Source organism: Notamacropus eugenii, chromosome 3, assembly GCF_028372415.1.
Source record: "Notamacropus eugenii isolate mMacEug1 chromosome 3, mMacEug1.pri_v2, whole genome shotgun sequence".
NCBI classification, from domain to species: domain Eukaryota; kingdom Metazoa; phylum Chordata; class Mammalia; order Diprotodontia; family Macropodidae; genus Notamacropus; species Notamacropus eugenii.
In genome coordinates this window covers 56,365,938-56,384,681 of record NC_092874.1, presented here as the reverse complement: position 1 = coordinate 56,384,681, position 18,744 = coordinate 56,365,938, and the positions used below count along the sequence as shown (strand labels likewise).

Here is an 18,744-nt window from a genome sequence, read left to right as displayed (position 1 = left end):
CAGATCATCCAAGTCATCTATTGCTTTTCCATGATTCTTTGGACCATTTTATTTCTACTTTAGCACCTCTATGGATGAAGAACTTCTTAAGGGGAAGAAGGCAAAGGGCCAAAAATTTAATTTAGATCAAAACATAAGCTCTTCTGAGAGATTCCTGGGAATAAGAATTAAAACTTCCTTTGGGGAGCTAATTCATTCATGATCAGCATGCAAATGATCAGCCCATCTAAAGCCAAAGTGATACAGTGATTCAGGAGTCTGAGAAAGAGGGTTCAAATCCTACCTACTTGTGTGACTTTGATCAAATTGCTCAAAGACTCCCTGGGTCTTGGTTTCTTCATCCATAAAATGAGGACATTGGATTAGATGACCTGAGGTCTTTTGCAGGTCTAAATCTTCAATTCTGTGATCTGACCTCTCACCTACAATAAGGTTGGGTTTGTTTGGTTTTTGTTTTTTCAATTTCAAGATGCCTACTGGATGTCCATCTGGTGTTTTTATCGTGCCAAGTTCAACATATTCAAAACTGAACTCAATCGTCTTCCAGTCCCCCACACTTGTCTCCTTTACCAATCGCTCCATTGTCATGGATGATCTTATCATTCCTTCAAGCCTCCAGGTTAGGAGTTTGAGAATTCTCTCAGACTTTTTGCCCTTAGGTACTTAGATTTAACCTCTAATCAAGACACATCATTTCTCCTTTTGAAGTATCTCTTGGGTTCATCCCTTCTCCACTCCCAGGACCATCAATTTAGTTCAGTCCCTTGTCTCATGCCTAGAGTACACTAACGCTCTGGGAGGACTCCCTGAGTCTTCAATCCATGCTTTATACCATAGCCAAACCAGTCTCCTTAACACCCCACTTTTCCCATGTTTACAGCTGCTCAAGAACCTTCTAGAACTTCCTGTTCCTTCAGTAAATCTTTGCTGATATGAAAATAATGATCCTTTGCCAGACTTCCACTGTCCTTTACAAACTGGTCTCAGTCTTTTGAGAGACAGTATGATGCAGTGGAAAGCACATTGATGTTGGAAGTAGAATACGTAGATTCCACTTACCTTCTGCCACACGCTAGCTTGGTACCCGTGGGCAGGACTATGAATCTCACTTTTCTCATCTGTAAAATGAGGATAATAATATTTATGCTACCAACCTGACACCCTTCAGGGTAGGGTTAGGATTAGGAAAGCGGTTTGCAAACCTGAAAGTACTACAGAAATGTAAACTGTTGCTGATCAAGAGAGAGAACCAGTACAGAGCCAGCCTAGGAGTTAGGAAGATTTCTTATTCCCCCCTCCAACCACCTAAACTGGTCAAATTAATTTCCACTCTTCCTCTACCAATCCTCTCCAGCCACATCCATTTTCTGGCATTTCCCTAAATAATTAGACTTAATATAGGCTCTATCCTTTTTCACAATCTTGATCAACTCTTTCTAAACTCAATCTATGTATTCAAATCCTAGACCCCAGAAGCCCAGCAAATGTCCAACTTTCTCCATGAAGTCTTTTTGGATTACTCTAGCTGATAGCAATCACTTCTTTTTCCAAACTTTTATCAGACATCTCTGTCAGCACCTCCACTTTCTTCCTTAATCAGGTGCTAATTATCAGTAGTCTATCTTTTTTTCTTGAAGGTAGACATCACATCACATACTTTCCCCCTGTGTCCACTTGAACACAGAAGGTACATAATGGAAACATCATTTTACAGATGAGGAAATTGAGGCCGGATGTGAAGTTACTTGACCAAGGTCACAAAGGGTCCTGCTCCAGACCTAAGCCCCAGAGCTGGAATAGACTACTGAGTCTACTCCAACCAGTCTCTTACTTGACAGATTAAGAAACTGAGGCCTAGGGACACAGTTATTAAGCATCAGAGATGGGATTTGAAGTTTCTGGTCCGTCCACTTTGCCAATTTGTTTGTCTCCTAACTCCCGGATTTAAACGTTAATCCATAGTTCTGGGGGCAATCAAAAATACCCCACCACCACCACCCCACACCCGCTAGATTAACAGGCTTCAGAAAAGGAAAAATGGATCCTTTCACAAAGTAGGGCCAGGCTTTCCAAATTCCTCGCACTTTGGCAAAAAAGAGCAAAATTCTTGCTGAAAGACATTTTTGGTGAAAAGTTGGAGCCACGAACACAGTACCCAGCATTAGGCAGCAGCCTCCAGCCCATGAGACGCCCAGTAGCCCCAAACTCCTCTTAGACAGAAAGCCTTCCGTGGGAGCAACACCTGGGTAACCAAGGGCTGCTGGCTGGTGCCCGCCAGGTGGCACGGGGCAGGGCGCGCTGAGAGGGCAGCAGCCGCAGGCCAGGAAGCAGCGGGGCTTCCAGCTCCTGGGGCCCGGCTGATCTGCGGACCCCCACGCTCCACCCTCCACGCCCACGCGCGCTGCGCGCTGCGGCCGCCAGGGGATGACAAAGAGCACGGCGTGAGCTCCAGTCTCCGATGCCAGAACCCACTTTCCCCGCCCGATACCTTCCACCAGCCGCCGCCGCTAAGAGGCAGCCACTGGGGAGGGAAGGAAGGAGAAGAGGGAGGGGAGAGCAGTAGAGGGGAGGGGAGAGGAGCCCCGGACGGGATGCAGGCGCAGAGCAGCCGCGCGCCTGTCACCGCTGCTCAGCCCCGGTCTGCCCAGCTCTCCCCAGCCCGCTGCCCTCCTCCTCCAGCCGGCTTTAGGCAGAGGCGCACGGGGCTGCGTGCGCCTTCCCCGGGGCGCCTCCTCCTCTCCTCCTCCTCCTCCTCCATCTGCACCCGCTCCGGGCTCGGGCAAAGGTTGCTGGAGGGCAGGAGGCGGACGAGAGATGGCTCGGGGTGGCCCCGGCCAGCCGGCGTCGGGGAGCCGGGAGCAGACGCGGGCTCCCCTCTGGGGCTTCTGGGCAGCCCTGGGGATGCTCTGCTCGCCCGCCTCCCACGCGTTCAACCTGGATGTGGACAAGCTCACAGTGTACAGCGGTCCCGAGGGCAGCTACTTCGGCTACGCGGTGGACTTCCACATACCTGACCCGCGAACGTAAGTACTCCTGGTCGGGAGCCTTGTCCAAGGCAGAGGTCTTCCGTACCCCGTCCGCGAGAGGTGGCCCCCGCACCTCGGCTCAAGCCCTCCCCTGCTTCCCACCTTGGGCATGTCCACCTCTAGGAACCCCTAGTCTGAAGGAAGGCGATAGATCGGGAGACTCCTTGCCCCATCCTTCCCTTTCCATGACCCGACATGCAGGCTCTCGCCTCTCTTCCTTTGCGGAATTGTAGTTACACCCCAAAGTAAAGGCAGCTCTGATATAGCCCTGACCCTCGGAAAGGTGAACCCAGACTTCTCCATCGTACTAATGAGATGACAGTGCCCCTGACCAAACAAAGCCAGACTGTTAAAAACAACAACAACAAAAACTAAACAGAGACCTGTTCCATGAAAAGCTGCTTCTGCTGCCTGTTTACACATCGCTGGAAACAAGATTTAGGGAATGTTTGCGGGACCGGGAATATGGGGCGACTCTGTGGATAAGCAGCTGTGCTTGGTCCTTTGAGTCTTCTCCTTTCATCTCACGGTGTGTGTTTGTATACAAACAGCTCCATCTGGAGGGACACCCCACCCACCCCCAAAATCCAATGTTTTCTGCAGAAAGATATAGGGCAAAGAAGAATCGGTCACCCCAGAAGATGTAATCTCATAATAAGAGCTTTTCTATCTCTAGGATCTCAGGAGTATAGGCATTTCATTTCTCGACTTTCGTGTGCCCAAGATCTTAACTTTGGTCCAAATGTTTTGCAGAGTGAGTATCTTGGTGGGAGCTCCCAAAGCCAACACTAGCCAACCGGACATAGTGGAGGGTGGCGCTGTCTATTACTGCCCCTGGCCGGCCACTGAAGATGTTCAATGCAAGCAGATCCCGTTTGACACTACTAGTAAGTGAATTTTTTTACATCAGTTAACTAAACATTCATTTCAAATCATCATTTGCTACAGCCACCACCGAAATCAAAATCGGAGTCTACTTGACTCTGATCGACTTGTTTGATGTGTCAAGATATGCAGATCCCAAGAGAAACCAGCTTTTCCATGCATGCTTGTCTGAGTGTGTGGGATGACGGGCGTTTAGAGGGTTCTAGAAAACTATTACTGTCATGACCTTGAGGATTTGAACTTATTCTGGTAGTTGCAGTTTTCTGAAAGTGTCCTGAAACCAGCGAGGGCATACTCCAGAAAAAGCACAAACGTTATACAACAGCCTTGGCAAAGAACTTGGTTTATTCCTAACCACAAATCTGGGAGCAGACGGATTCTGCGAGCCTCCAGTGTCTCAACTCCCAGGGCAAATCTTAGTTGCCACAGACTGAGTCTTTACTTTATGTGTTGCCATTTAATTCCTTACAGAAAGCAGGAATTTTCTTTCAAAATATTGGACATTGGATGCAAACTAGTACAGTCAGAGTGTGGATGGATTGCATTCGCTTCCAAAATCCCCAGACAGCTGTTTCTTATTTAATTAAAAGGAAAATACATTTTAAACAACTCAGGCTGGCTCTGTTTTCTGTGGTGTTTTCCTCTTTATGTCCTGAGAAAATTATTTAAACCCAGTGCTTTTGAAAATGTTAACACTGAATGTTTTAATTTATGTGGCAAATTTTTATGAATACAGGAACTTTACATTCTTAGACAGCATGCACCTATCTTTTTCTCAAGGAAATGGAAATCTGTCAACTATGATAAAAACCCTGACTTGAGAAGAGTATCATTTGAAATACTTTGTGAATCGCTCACCTATCTCTGTAATTAACCTGTAAATTTGGTTCTATAACTATTAACTTTTCATTGTTGAATACGTGGGAAAACAGTGTATTTATAGTGGAGAGTGTGCTTGCTGCCTTTAGAGTCAGAGTCCCTGAATTTGAATTCTGTCTGTTTCCCTTCTTACTTATGTTACCTTGGTCAAGTTATTCCCACTTTCGGACTTTCCATTTCTCTTTATGTAAAATCAAGGATCTAGATGAGGTGACCTTTGACATCCCTTCCAGCTCTAACTCTACAATCCTATGTGTATTTGTCGTTGACATGTCACCAAGGTGAAATGACATGGGTAATATGTATTTTGTGCTTATAAATAATGTGGAGTTAAAACTTTAAGGAAATTAGTTATTTCTATTTATTTAGTAGAGAGCCAAAAGATGAAATCACTTATGTTAGAAATACCTTGAATTAGAACCAAAAGAGCAAGTAAATGTATTAAACATCTTTTTTTAAGTTAAAATTTTCTTTTCTTTTATTAAAAGTGAAAGAAGTCTCTCAGGGTGGTGTGGGATAGGGTTTGACCAGGTAGATTTGGAAATGTAGGTGATATAACTTTGAATTCTTGTTAATATGGGTTTTTATGTCACTTCATTTACTTTGTAAAAAAAAAAAAATGAATGCACTTATTTCTAAATGCATTTATAATTTGTCCTTAACCCCTGCCCTTTCCCAATTAACACCTCCCCCCAAAATAAAATCCTCATCATAAACAAGTGTAGTTTAGTAAAGCAAATTCCCCAAAAGAGGTAATCTATGACTCTCTGCATTTTTGAATCAATCACACTTCTAGCAGAAAATGAGTGGTGTGTCTCATTTTCATTCTTTTGGGCATCAGTGTATTGATCAGAATTCTCAAGTCTTTCAAAGGTGTTTTTCTTTAATAATGTTGTTGTACTTTAAAAAAAATTCCCCTAGTTCTACTCACTTTCCTCTGCATTAGGTCACAGAGGTCTTCCCAGTTTCCTCTGAAACTGTCTCATTTCTTATTGCACAATAATATCCCATTACATTCATATACTATAATCTGTTTATCTCTTCCCCAATAGGAGGACATTCCCTTGGTTTCCAGCTTGGGAGTTACTAGGAAAAGAGTATATTTATATTTGTGCTATATAAATTGGTCCTTTTCCTCTTTTTTTAAATTCTTTGAAGGTATTCATCTAGTAGTACCACTTCTATTTACATATATGCCCTTTTCCTACCCAAAAAGTCATTCTTTATAACCAAGAATAAGAAAGGCAAAAAAAAAAAATCCGCAAAGTTAATAAATATACCAGTCAGATTGGACAGGATATGGAATGTGACACACCTATAGTCCCCCACCTCTTCAAAGAAAAGAAAGAGGATTGTTTTCTCATCTCTTTCAGGCCATACCTGATCATTCTAATTGCCAGTTACCATTAACAAAATCAGATTTATTGGGGGGGTTTTGTCCCTTAATTCCCATTCATTTACATTGTTGTTGTGTATCACTTACTGGCTTCTTTGCATCAGTTCACATATCTTCCCATGCTTCTCTGATTTCTTCATACTTATCATTTCTACATAGTTATTTATCAATGTTTTCATTGTTTTAAAAGATCTCTTGAATGACTTATTTTCTCTCAAGGACTGCTTGTGAGTTCTTTATTTTTACCATAGTGCTTCAATTGCCATTTTTATTCAGTGCTGCAGGTGTTTTCATGCCATTTATTACAAGCTTTCACTTAAAAGATAGAAGTTGGAAAATTAAAATCTATTTACTGACTTTCATTTGTACAGGAAATGTTTCCACCACTGCTATCATTCTAACAGGACTTTTGAAAGCTTCCCCAGTAACTGACCTCAGCTTTAGCAATGATCTTTCTAAATCATCAAAATGAAATATTTAAGCAGAGCAAAGCTGAAGGTCTCATCCGGAAAGCAATATAACAAAATTTATATTTTAATAAAAGCACTTTAGACTTGGATCTTGTAATGGTGAAAATGCAGTGATCAGAACCATCATAACTTTAGTCAAAGGAAAATAATCATGTATAATTTGAAGAATGTATTTAGCGTTACTAAGAAATAACATACATCACAGAAAATATTGAATCTAATTGTCAGCATAAAGTGAGAATTCAAATAGAGAGTTGCTTTCATATCCAAAGTCATACATCTTCCTCTAACATGAACTTCTTTAGCTACACAGACAATAAATATCTGTCACATGGAGGAGTTATAATTGAATCCATTTCTCATTAATCATTATAATAACAATCTTCTTCAAAATGTGAACAGAGTACAGATTGAAAATGAGAAATGTGTATAAGTAATCCTTAGCTTACGCAAGGATTCAGTTCCCAAAGTTCATTTGTGGGTTGCCTGTTTGGAACCAGAAGCTCTTTTCCCCCATAGACAGACTGTCATCAGTTACAGTTAGGGTCTCAGGCTATACCACAAAAGCCTAATCAGCTCATAATATGTAGCTGAAATATGGCACATTTACAATGAAAAAAATGGTAGAAAACAATATTGTTTCAAGACTAGTTATTTGACAAAGAAACAATATGAATAAATGAGGTTTCTTGACCACTGGTCCTTGAGGAAAATGCAGTTTTAATTAGAGAAGGATGAGAAAGAGACAGAGATGTCTAGGAAGATGTAAAGAGGAATTGTGTGCACTTTCAAGGGCTTTCAAGGTTATTGTATTGGCTTTTAATTACGGATAATTTAATTTCAAAATTGTGACTCTTTTTTTTCTGGCTAGATTTCATAGAGTTGTAGATTTAGAACTGTGTGGGATCTTGGGGCTCACATAAGTAAAACCTCTCATTTTAGATGTATAAGGAAAACTGAGGCCCAGAGAAGTCAAGAGATTTGCAACCTTCACAAAGGCAGTAAATGGTAGAGTTAGAAATGGAATCTATCAACTCACATTTCAGCTCTAATATTCTTTCCACTCTACCATGTTCTACTCTTATGCTTATTATCCATGATCACATTCATTTTTTGCTAACAAGTGAAATGAATATGGGGAAATAAAAAGAAGAGAGCCAGTTTCATAAGGACAAAGTAGGAATTGAAGGGCATAGATGTAAAAAATTTCCCAGGGCACAACTTCATAGATTTCATAGAATATGACATCTGAATGGGAATTTAGAATCACTGTTTAATCCCTCAGAGTATAAAAGAAAAAACATCCATGGAAAATAAAAGTAGGGGGGAAAATATTACCACCACCCTTCACTCCAAGGAGAAGAAAGAGGTGAGGAAGAGAAAATTCCTTACCTATGCCACCAGGGGTCAGTGTTGATTGAATACAACTTTGTTGCTCTTCATGGCCTCTGAGTGCGTAAGATTATTGTTGTTGTGCTTTGTCATTCGTTCTCAAAGAGGACCATGATATCAAGATGATGACATGACTTGCAGTTGACTTTGATTTGAGTGAAGGAGGGCTGTGCAAGGTCGCCAGTCTCACTTTCTCTCCAGAGTCATCTGGATTCAGTGGCCTGATATTCATCAGGATAGCTGGAAATGGTCCAGGATGCAATGTGAGACCCTGGCCCTTTCAGGCTAAGGTGCTATAGCATTCTCACTTTGAGTAAGATACACCCATTCAATGAATAGGCGTCTTTAAGTAGTTGCTCAAGGGATGGCCTCTTTAATAAAAAACAAAAACAAAAACAAAAAAAAACCCTCAACTGTGAGCGCATCCAACCATTCTGGAGAGCAATTTGGAACTATGCCCAAAGGGCTACAAAAATGTGCATACCCTTTGACCCAGCAATATCGCTACTAGGACTATATCCCCAAGAGATCATAAAAATGGGAAAGGGTCCCACATGTACAAAAATATTTATAGCAGCACTCTATGTAGTTGCCAAAAACTGGAAGTCAAGGGGATGTCCATCAATTGGGGAATGGCTGAATAAATTATGGTATATGAATGTAATGGAGTACTATTGTGCCATAAGAAATGATGAACAAGAAGACTTCAGAGAGGCCTGGAAGGACTTATATGACCTGATGCTGAGTGAAAGGAGCAGAACCAGGAGAACTTTATGCACAGCAACAACCACAGTGTGTGAGAGTTTTTTCTGGTAGACTTAGATTTTTGTAATAACACAAGAACTTCTGAAAAAAAAAAAAAATCCCAATGGTGGACCTCAAGGCAAAATGCCTTCCACACTCAGAGAGAGAAATATGGAAGTCACTCACATAATGTAGCAGATCATGTTTGTGTATGTGTATCTGTTTGTGTATCATGTTCTGATTTGTTATACGGATTCTTTCATTTATCTTAGTCTGACTACATAGCATGACTATAGTGAAAATATACTCAATAGGAAAGTATATGTAGAATCTATACAGAATTGTATGCAGTCGTGGGGAGGGAGGGAGGTAGTGGGGGGTGGGTGGGGAGGGATAAAATCGCAATTGTATGGCAGTGATTGTTAAACATTAAAAAAATAAAAAAAATTAATAAAAAAAAAAAAACCCCTCAAACTGGCAGAAGACTCTCAGGGTTCCTGGGTAAAAGAGAAATAATTACTGTTTAGAGCTCATAGACTGGACAAGTCCCCATCCACCTAGCACAAAGTGGATTTAAATACCAAATGGTGTGGGTAAGGATAGAACAGTGAAATACACCTGAAATTCATATTTTAGGTGTCTGTGACCTAGGAGTATCTGCATTGTTTGCCTAATACATACCAGTTATCTTATTCACCTGGCACTGAGAGATGGAACTCAACAAAGCAGAATTGAACACAAGAAAACATACATTCTATGCCAGGTCTTAGGGCAGTTAGGCATTATGGATGGAGACATGATATTAGAGTTAGGAAGACCTGGGTTTAAATCTTGCCTCTGACACATATTGACTTTGTGACCATGAGTAAATTACTTACCTCTCAGCAATCTGAGTTACTCTTAAACTTTAAGTCACAGATAAGTTGCTTGTGTGCATTGCTGGAGGGAGATTCCATATTGGGAAGTCAAAAAACAGAGGAAATCACATGTCAGAATATGTCCCAGGTACTGCAGATTCAAAGACAAAAATGAAACAGTCTCTGTTCTTATGAAATTCACACTCTAATTGGAGGAGACAGCACATAAAAGCACAGTCAGCTGCAGGACAGATGGAAAAGCTCAGAAATCTGAAGGATTTGGTAGTAGGATTGATGGCAAGACCCAGGGGTCCTCAGGTCACAAAAATAGGTCAGATGGGGGGCAGAGCCAAGATGGCAGAGTAGCAGGATGACCTCTAGGAGCTCTTCCCCCGCAGCCCATAAAATACCTGTAAAAATGACCCTAAGCAAATTCTAGAGCAGGAGAAGCCACAAAACGACAGAGTGAAAGAGATTTCCAGCCCAAGGCAGCCCAGAACTGACAGGAAAGGTCTATTGCACGGCTCAGAGCAGAGCACAGCCCAGCCTTGGTCACATGGTGCAGCAGGAACAGGACTGGAGTAGGCTTCAGGGTGCCATCAGCAACAGCTGCAGTTCCCAGATCCCTCAACCCACAAACTCCAGAGACAGCTTCAAAGGTCAGTGAAAAAACTCTTTCACCTATGAGAAGTATCCATTTTTGGAGTCCTCCTCCTAAAGACCATGGGGGAAGTGAGCTGCTGACCTGGATTTCGGCCCTGGGGTGAGGAGAAGCACTGGCTGGTGGAGCTGGTAGAGGCTCTGGAGAGGGAATTCTACTTGCAGATCCTAGGCAGAAAGGCTTGTGGTAGCTCCCAGACCAGAGTGCAGGCCAGGAGAGGAGTAAACTCCTCTCCCCTTGATTGTGCCACCTTGGAGGAACTGAGAACTTTCAGGTCCCCAGAGTATACCCTCCTCTTGACAAAGGACTCAAAAGTCAAGTAACTGACTGGGAAAATGCCAAAAAAGGTGAAAAATAAGACTATAGAAGGTTACTTTCTTGGTGAACAGGTATTTTCTTCCATCCTTTCAGATGAGGAAGAACAATGCATACCATCAGATGAAGACATAAAAGTCAAGGCTTCTGCATCCAAAACCTCCAAAATAAATATGCAATGGTCTCAGACCGTGGAAGAGCTCAAAAAGGATTTTGAAAATCAAATAAGAGAGGTGGAGGAAAAATTGAGAAGAGAAATGAGAGCAATGAAAGAAAATCATGAAAAGTGAGTCAACAGTTTGCCAAAGGAAACCCCCAAAAAATGCTGAAGAAAAAATAGGTCAGATAACAATTCTAGGGGATTTCAAGGACTAGAGGCAAGGAAGATGGCCTTCCATGTTATAGGAAGGAGTAGAGTTGGTGACTCACTTCTCATCCAAGTGGTGTGAGGAACTGATCAGCAAGGGGGAAAGCACCCTAAGGATAGCAGGTGCTCTTGGTTGTCCCAGATGGATTCACACAGTAGGTACTTAATAAATGCTTATTGATTCATTGATTGAGATGAGGGCTGGATGTGTAGATTGGGAAGTCATCTGCAGAGAGATGAGAATCAAACCCAGAAGATCTAATGAGAAGGGGAAGAAAGAAGAAGAAAAGAGGTAGATGAAGCAATTGCAAGGATAAAGGGGGAAATTAATTCTCAGTGGGAAGTCCTAGAGCAAAAGCTGGTTGTGACCATTACAGTCAACTTTGCTAGAATGCAAAATTTATTCCATAAAGGGAGAGCAGGGCTGTCCCTGAGCAGGTGTGTTCCTTATTACCATTGTTAGAAGCATTGCATGGCCTGAACAAGTTGTGTAGTTGGGGTCTTCAACTTCAACCCACCCTTCATTTTTATAGATGATCAGATTAAAATGCACTTAAGTGCATCATCCTTAAGGGAAATATTGAAGGGCAGTTAACAGTCTGAGAAGGGCTTTTCAAGCAGAGAGGACTTTGTCTTGGAATTGGTTGGGGAATTTTTGGCTGATTGTGTGTGTGTGTGTGTGTGTGTGTGTGTGTGTGTGTGTGTGTGTGTGTTCATCTCAAATCTTATTTGGTACTACTTGACAGAGCTGCTGCTCTTCCTCCCCTCCTTTGTCCTCCCTACCTCCAGTCACTACTTAGCACAAAGCTTACTCTGAGGATGCTCCAGAGAGAGAAAGAGAGAAGGAAAGGGAGAGAGAGAGAGGGAAAGAGAGAGAGTTTCTGAGGATCTGCCTAGATAAGTACAGGGAAACTCATTACTAGTAGGCTAGCCACTCAGGGATAAACTTTTTATCCAGGGCAACCCATGAAACAAAGAAAAAAAATATACACACATCCATGTAATGTAGCATGATGTTTCAAGAGACATTATACATATATGTATGTGTATATATACATAGCTATAAAATATGTAAAAAAAAAAAACCCATGCCTTTCTTATGGCTATTCTGTCTATTCAATTGAACTAATTTTTTGCACGAGATATGTTGGGCCAGATGGCATACCAGTATCTTTGCTGAGTCCTGAAAACACCTTTAAAAACAGTATCACCAATTTTTCCAGTCCCTTGGGTTCTGTTTGATCTGTAGCAGTAACTGACTAAAGCCGCTCAACTTAGACACTAAGGAAAACTGGCTCATAATTCAGTTCAGATCCTGGCTCCTAAGTCTGATCCTCAGTCTGTTCCAGTTTAGTTGCTTTTTCATTTTAGAAATGACTTTCTCAAACGATCACCATCAATTTTCCTTTCATGTTCAAGGCTGCTGGGCTTTATCCAGTGTACATCAATGGTGTGCTTCAAGCTTCCATGTTGTATCTTTTTTACTCCCCACAGGTAAAACCAAGCATTTCTCAGCCACTCCTTATGAATGCGTTTCAAGTCCAGAAAGAAGGGAACTTTGGGGAAGCATATGGTGGTGTGGGGAGTTTAGAGGATGGTTCATTTTCCAGCTCTGTTCCAGAATGTATTTCTCTCATCTTCCTTCTGTTTCCCTTTCCCCTTTTGTTTCAATCAAGCCAAATTCCCCTCTAACATTCTGTCCTGTTCTTGTATTCTTGTCTAGGATTTCTATATTCTCTGCAATGCTTGAAGTCACATTTCATGAAACATCTATCATTCATTTCAAAATGCCCACCAAAGTTTGATTTTTCCTCTCCCAAATCATCTGAAATCAAGGTCAAAAAAGGATGAAGGAATGGTAATATAGGCAGCCAAAAGAAGGTCAAGAGAAACAAAGCCTCTCCCCTCTGGCTTTGTAAGATCCTATTCCGAGAGGGAGAAAGGGGACCATCTAATCTAACTCATTTTACAGATAAGGAAACTGAAGTCTACGGAAGGTAAACGATGTGCTCGAGGTCATGCAGGTAGCACCAAAGACCAAATTCCCACGATAATAAAAGGAAAAATGGTGCTTGCCTGTCACATAAGCTTAGAGAACAAAGGTCACACCATTTATGTATTCTGAGGAAAATACAAGCATATCGGAGGCATTCCATGATATTCAAAAAATGACAAATCACAGAAGCAATGATAAGAGAAATTCATTTCTGTCTTTCATTAGCAACATGTAATGTAGTGCTTGGTATACAGTAATTGCTTAATAACTGCTTGTAGGCTCACTAATATAATAAGAAATGAGTATTAGTACAGTTGGGAACCACTCACAATTAAGGGCCCACATAAAAATCAGCAGGAAGAAAGAGGGGGAACCATCAAGGTTTAAAAGCATCTAACTTGGAAAATCCTCCCCTCACTCCCCATTTAGAAAAAATACTTAGAATGAACTTGGCTTGTTTGCTTTTTTCTTTTTTTAAAATAGGACACAGGTTGATTTTTTTTTTCAGAGCTCTGGAAAGGGTATAATTTTTGTTGGGATAGTGTTTTAGCTTGGAGACAAGAAGGCTTTGTTTTGAGGGGGGGGTCTGTTTTGTTCTGTGCTGGGTAAGCTCACAATATGAAGCAGCCTAAGCCATCTGGTGTTGAAACTGGTACATGACTGGGGTCTGATAATATTGGGTGTGTCCATGCTCTCTTGGGATGATGGGGGTGGGATTGGGGGGAACATATTGGTGACAGAAGTCTTGGGGGGTTTTTTGGGTTCTTTTGCTTTTTCTAACTCTTAGAAAGAAAGCAGTTTCTGTTCAGAACAATGACAGGAAAGAAAAGAAGAAAATGTAGGTCAGAGCTTCTCTGTTGAACAATGGAAGCCATGCAAGAATTATATTAATTGGAGCACAATTGAGGGGAGGAGAAGATATTTCAACTGAGAGCCTCAGTAGGAAGATTGGGGGGAGGGAATTTTAAGGGATCCTCAAAGTAGCATTCTTTGTGCTGCTAAATGATGTTTAAAAAACAAAAGCTTGTAGAAATTTACCATACCATAAAAAGATTTTAGACATTTGTAGGAAGCCTTCGGGCCAAAAGGTTTCCTTTTCCATGTAGACACCAGTGTTTCATCTAAACTATGTATGAATCAGAAGCAGCTCAAGACTGGTGAAATGTGTAGACTAACAAATCATTCTGTAGTGGAAAGAAAAATGGATGTGGAGAAAGCCAATTTCACAGTATCATGTAATCTAAGAGTTGGAATGAACTAAAGAGGCCTTCAAGACAAATCTTTCAAGAATGGATTTATGTATTGGGCACTCTGCTAGTTGCTGGAGATACAAGTACCAAGAATTGATTTTTCTTTCTATCCCGAGTGCTTAGCACAGTACATAGTAAACACTTAATAAATGCATGTTGACCAATTGACTTTACCTGACAGTCCCTATAAAGGACTTATGTTCTAATGGGGGAGACAACAATTCTATATCTAAATATATAAAACATATATATTAGAGGTCATATCATATGATACATATATTACATGATATAATCTACTACATATAATATATATAACATATATGTTGTGTTCATATATGTTCGGTCATGTCCAACTCCTCATGACCCCATTTGGGGTTTTCTTGGCAAAGATACTGGAATGGTTTTGCAATTTTCTTCGCCAGCTCATTTTACAAATGAGGAAATTGAGACAACCATAGAGTTAAGTGACATGCCCAGGGTCACACAGCTAGTAAGTGTCTGAGGCCAGATATGAACTCAGGAAAATGAGTTTTCCCTAGGTCCAATACTCTATTCACTGCACCACCTAGCTCTGTGTGTGTATGTATATACACAGATATAGATATAGATGGGTGTGTGTATATATATATATATATATATATATATATATATATATATATATATATATGGGTATGTAAGTATATATATGTGTGTGTATAAACACACACATATATACACGTAGATACATAAACACATGTATATGTATTTGTGTGTGTATTATACATGTATGTGTGGATGTGTGTGTGTGTGTGTGTGTATCAGTTGTGTCCAACTCTTTATGGCCCCATGGACCACAGTACACCAATGCTGCCCATAGGGTTTTCTTGGCAAAGAAAGTGGAGTGGTTTTCCATTTCCTTCTTCCATGAATTAAGGCAAACAGAGGTTAAATGACTTGCCCAATGTCACACTACTAGTGAGTATATGAGACTAGATTTGAACTCAGGTCTTCCTAACTCCACACCCAGTATTCTATCCACTTAGCCATCTAGCTGCCTCCACAATGTATGGGGTGGTCAGGGGAAGCCAGCACCTCTGCGGTGAGGGCTTGCTGAGCCCTTTTCAGGGCTGCTCATTCATCTTTGGTGGCCAACCAGTCATCCAGACCTCACCTATGGCTCCAAGAAGCTGTAGCATGTGCAGTTGCCACACCCTGGTAAAACTGTCTCAGCAGAGGGACTGAACTAGTTTGAAAGTAACCCATAGGCCTCTAACCCCTGGGTGAATTAGGGGGATGTCTGCCCTAAGCTTGTGAAGCCTTCCTCTGGTGGAATGGGAGGGATAAGAACAATTTGTTTCAACAACCATGAAGGCAGCTGCAGCAGGTGCTGTGAAGTGCTTACAGTTTGGTCAGACATCAAAGATGCCAATATCATCGGCTGAATCCTAAGCCATTGCCAGTTGTGTTGACTTTTGTCTTGCCACTGGACTTTAATGACAAAGGTTAAATGACTTACCCAGGGTCACATGGCTAGTAAGTGTCTGAGGCTGGGTGTGAACTCATATTTTCCTGATACCAGGATCAGCACTCTAACCATCGCATAACCTAGATGTCTTTAGAAGGGAGGGGGAGAGCTATCCAATAAAACTGGGAAGGGGGTTGTGGCCAAGATGTGTTGAGCTTTAAAAGCTAAATAACATAGTTTATATTTTATTCCAGAGGTAAGAGGAAACAACTGGGATTTACTGGTGGTCAGATAGTCAGACACATGGTCAGATCTTCACTTAAACAAATTACTTTGATAGTAACATGGAGGATAGATTAGAGTGGTGAAAACCTCAAGAGAAAGAAACCGACTTAGAGACTGTTGTATTAATCTAGGTGAGTAGTCAATGAAGATCTCAATTAAAAATTTAGCTCTGTGAGTGGAGAGTGAGAGTCAGGTGAAAGAAGAGATTGTGGAAGGAACTGGGAGAGTGAGGAGTCCAGAAGGATGCTGAGACACTGGCAAGATGGCAGCACCTACAACTTAGCTAGGGAAATTTAGAAGAGATGAAGGGTTTTTTTGGAGGGGAAAGAACATAAGTTCAGGTTTGGGTATGTTAGGTAACCTAACATGTCAAACAAAACTTAAAGACTAAACCAAAATTTCCTTTGTAACAACCCTGAGAAGTGGTCTTCAGTTTATGTTTAGAGATGCTAAATGATGGCTAGCTCCCAAGGTGGCCCACTCTGCTTTTGGGGAAACTAGGTGACACCATATTGCATAAAGTGCTGGGCCTGGAGTCAAGAAGACTCATGTTCCTGAGCTCAAAACTAGCCTCAGATACTGACTATCTGTGTGACCTTGGGCAAGTCATTTAACCTGTTTGCCTCAGTTTCCTCATCTATAAAATGTGCTAGAGAAGAAAATGGAAATCCAAAAACCCCAAATGGGATCCAAAGAGTATGACACATGTGAAAAATGACACAGTAATAACCATGAGACAGTTTTTCTTTACACCACATCTAACTATTACTCTTTGAAGCTATCACTCACTTCCCTTAGTTCTGCCTATCCCAGGGAGGCCAATAGAACAAGTCTTGCCCATGACCACTTTTCAAATATTTTAAGATAGCTATTACATCTCTCATAATATGCCTCTCTTCCAGGCTTAACAACTCCAGTTTTTCTAACCTTTCTTCCAAAGCCAAGATCTACAGACCCTTCAGCATCATCCTGTTTATTTTTTATACATGGCCTCTAACTTATCAAGTAATCCATGAGCATTTATTAGACACTTACTATGTTCTAGGCACTGTACTGTATGTTGAGAATACAATGATGAAAAAATATAGTACCTGTCCTCAAGGAACTTACATTCTGTCAGGGGAAATAACACATATTCATATAAGTAAATGCAAAATAGACATAGTAAATAGAAAGTAATTAGGTGGAGAGCTTGAGGGGATGAAGTATAAATTAAGATAGACTTGGTATAGAAGGGGTCTCTTAAGTGGACCTTTGAAGGATGTTAGAGATTCTAAGAAACAAAAAGGAGGAGGGAATGCATTCCAGGCACAAAGGGGAGCCCAGAGGTGAGAGATGGGATGTTCTCCTGTGAAAGGACCAGCAAATAGACCTATAGCCGGAGTCCAGAGTCCATGGACAAGAGTAAAGCATACGATAATCCTGGAAAGGTTGGTTGGAACAAAACAATAAATGACTCTAAATGCCAAATGGGAGTTTGTAGTCTCTCCTAGAAGGTATAGGATGAGTAATCATTAATAGTTAATAAATGTTTATTGGACTGTGGGGAGCCACTGAAACTTTTTTAAGCAGGGGGTTGATATAGATGAACCTGTGATTGAGGAACATTTCCAACAGATTGGAGTGAGGGAGAGACTTGAAGACCAACTAGGAAGTAATTATGGCCGGACTTAGGGGGCTAGCCTCATGAAAGGATAATAGGGAATGGGTAGGAGATGTTATAGAAATAGAATAAACAAGACTTGGCAACCAGTTAGATACAGGCAGTAACCCCAGGTTAAGAATCCTTTGCCTTAGAGGTTACCTAGTCTGACAACTGGACAGATATGGAAATTGAAGTCCATGTTAATGATAATGACTGGCATATATAGTGCCAAGTATGTGCCAAACATTTACAAATTTTATCTCATTTATCCTCACAGCAACTGTGGGAGGTAGGTGCTATTATTATCCCCATCTTATGGTTGAAGCAGTCAGAGGTTAAGTGACTTGCCCAGGGTCACTCAGCTAAGTAAGTGTCCAAACTGGATTTGAACTCAGGTTTTCTTGACTCTGGGTCCAGCCCTCTGTCTGCTGGATATTCTCACCTAGTAGAAGATAAGGGATTTGTCCAAGGCAGCAGTCTGCAGAACCTGTTAATCTAGCAATAAATCTCACACTCCAGCCCTCCACAGTGTTTGTGACAAAGGAATGTTCCTTTGGAGACAGAGGAGACAATGGTCACTCTAGCATACACTAACCAAGGAAGCAGTTAGAACGAGGAAGTCCTTGAAACTCCAAACAGAAATGGGAAACAGACCCACTCCGAGGCTAGCGGTGTTGTATGAGTGTCAGGCGCCTGTTGCTTAATCTGCAAAATTCTTTCAAGGAGCTGGACGTCTGTGTGACGGAACAGGCTTCCAGGCACTTGGCAGAACCCTTCTGCGTAGCAGCTGCTGCTGCTCTCAGGAAGAAAAGCACAAAAAAAGCTTGATATGGATCAGAACCCAACTCTCACTCCTCCTCTGGACCAGCAGGGATGAGCTCACTGAAACCTTACCTACTGGATGGAAAATTCAGGGGCTGTGGGCTTTGTACTGAGTGTTGACAAACTAAGAAAAGTGATAAGTCCCTACCCTTGAGGGGCTCACAATCCAGCCACAGAGCTCTAAGTAAACCTGGTGAGGGAAAGTCTGGATTTCAGAAGCAGGTAAATGAATTGAGCTGGGAAGAGTTATCCGGGGGCAGCCATTTGCTACCCTTGTGATCCTTGGCAAATTGTTTAACCCTCCTGGGAC

The 18,744-nt window shown here is 41.6% G+C and overlaps 1 protein-coding gene across 1 annotated transcript in view; it reads left to right on the top strand.

Annotated features, from left to right (window-relative positions):
* Positions 1-2,231: 2,231 nt before the first annotated feature.
* Positions 2,232-18,744, top strand: part of ITGA8 (integrin subunit alpha 8) — a 206,316-nt gene continuing 189,803 nt past the window's right edge. The window contains 3 exon segments of the mRNA XM_072651615.1: positions 2,232-2,546; positions 2,549-3,023; positions 3,780-3,913. Of these exon segments, the coding sequence (XP_072507716.1) occupies positions 2,459-2,546; positions 2,549-3,023; positions 3,780-3,913 (697 nt within the window). The 5' untranslated portion in view covers positions 2,232-2,458.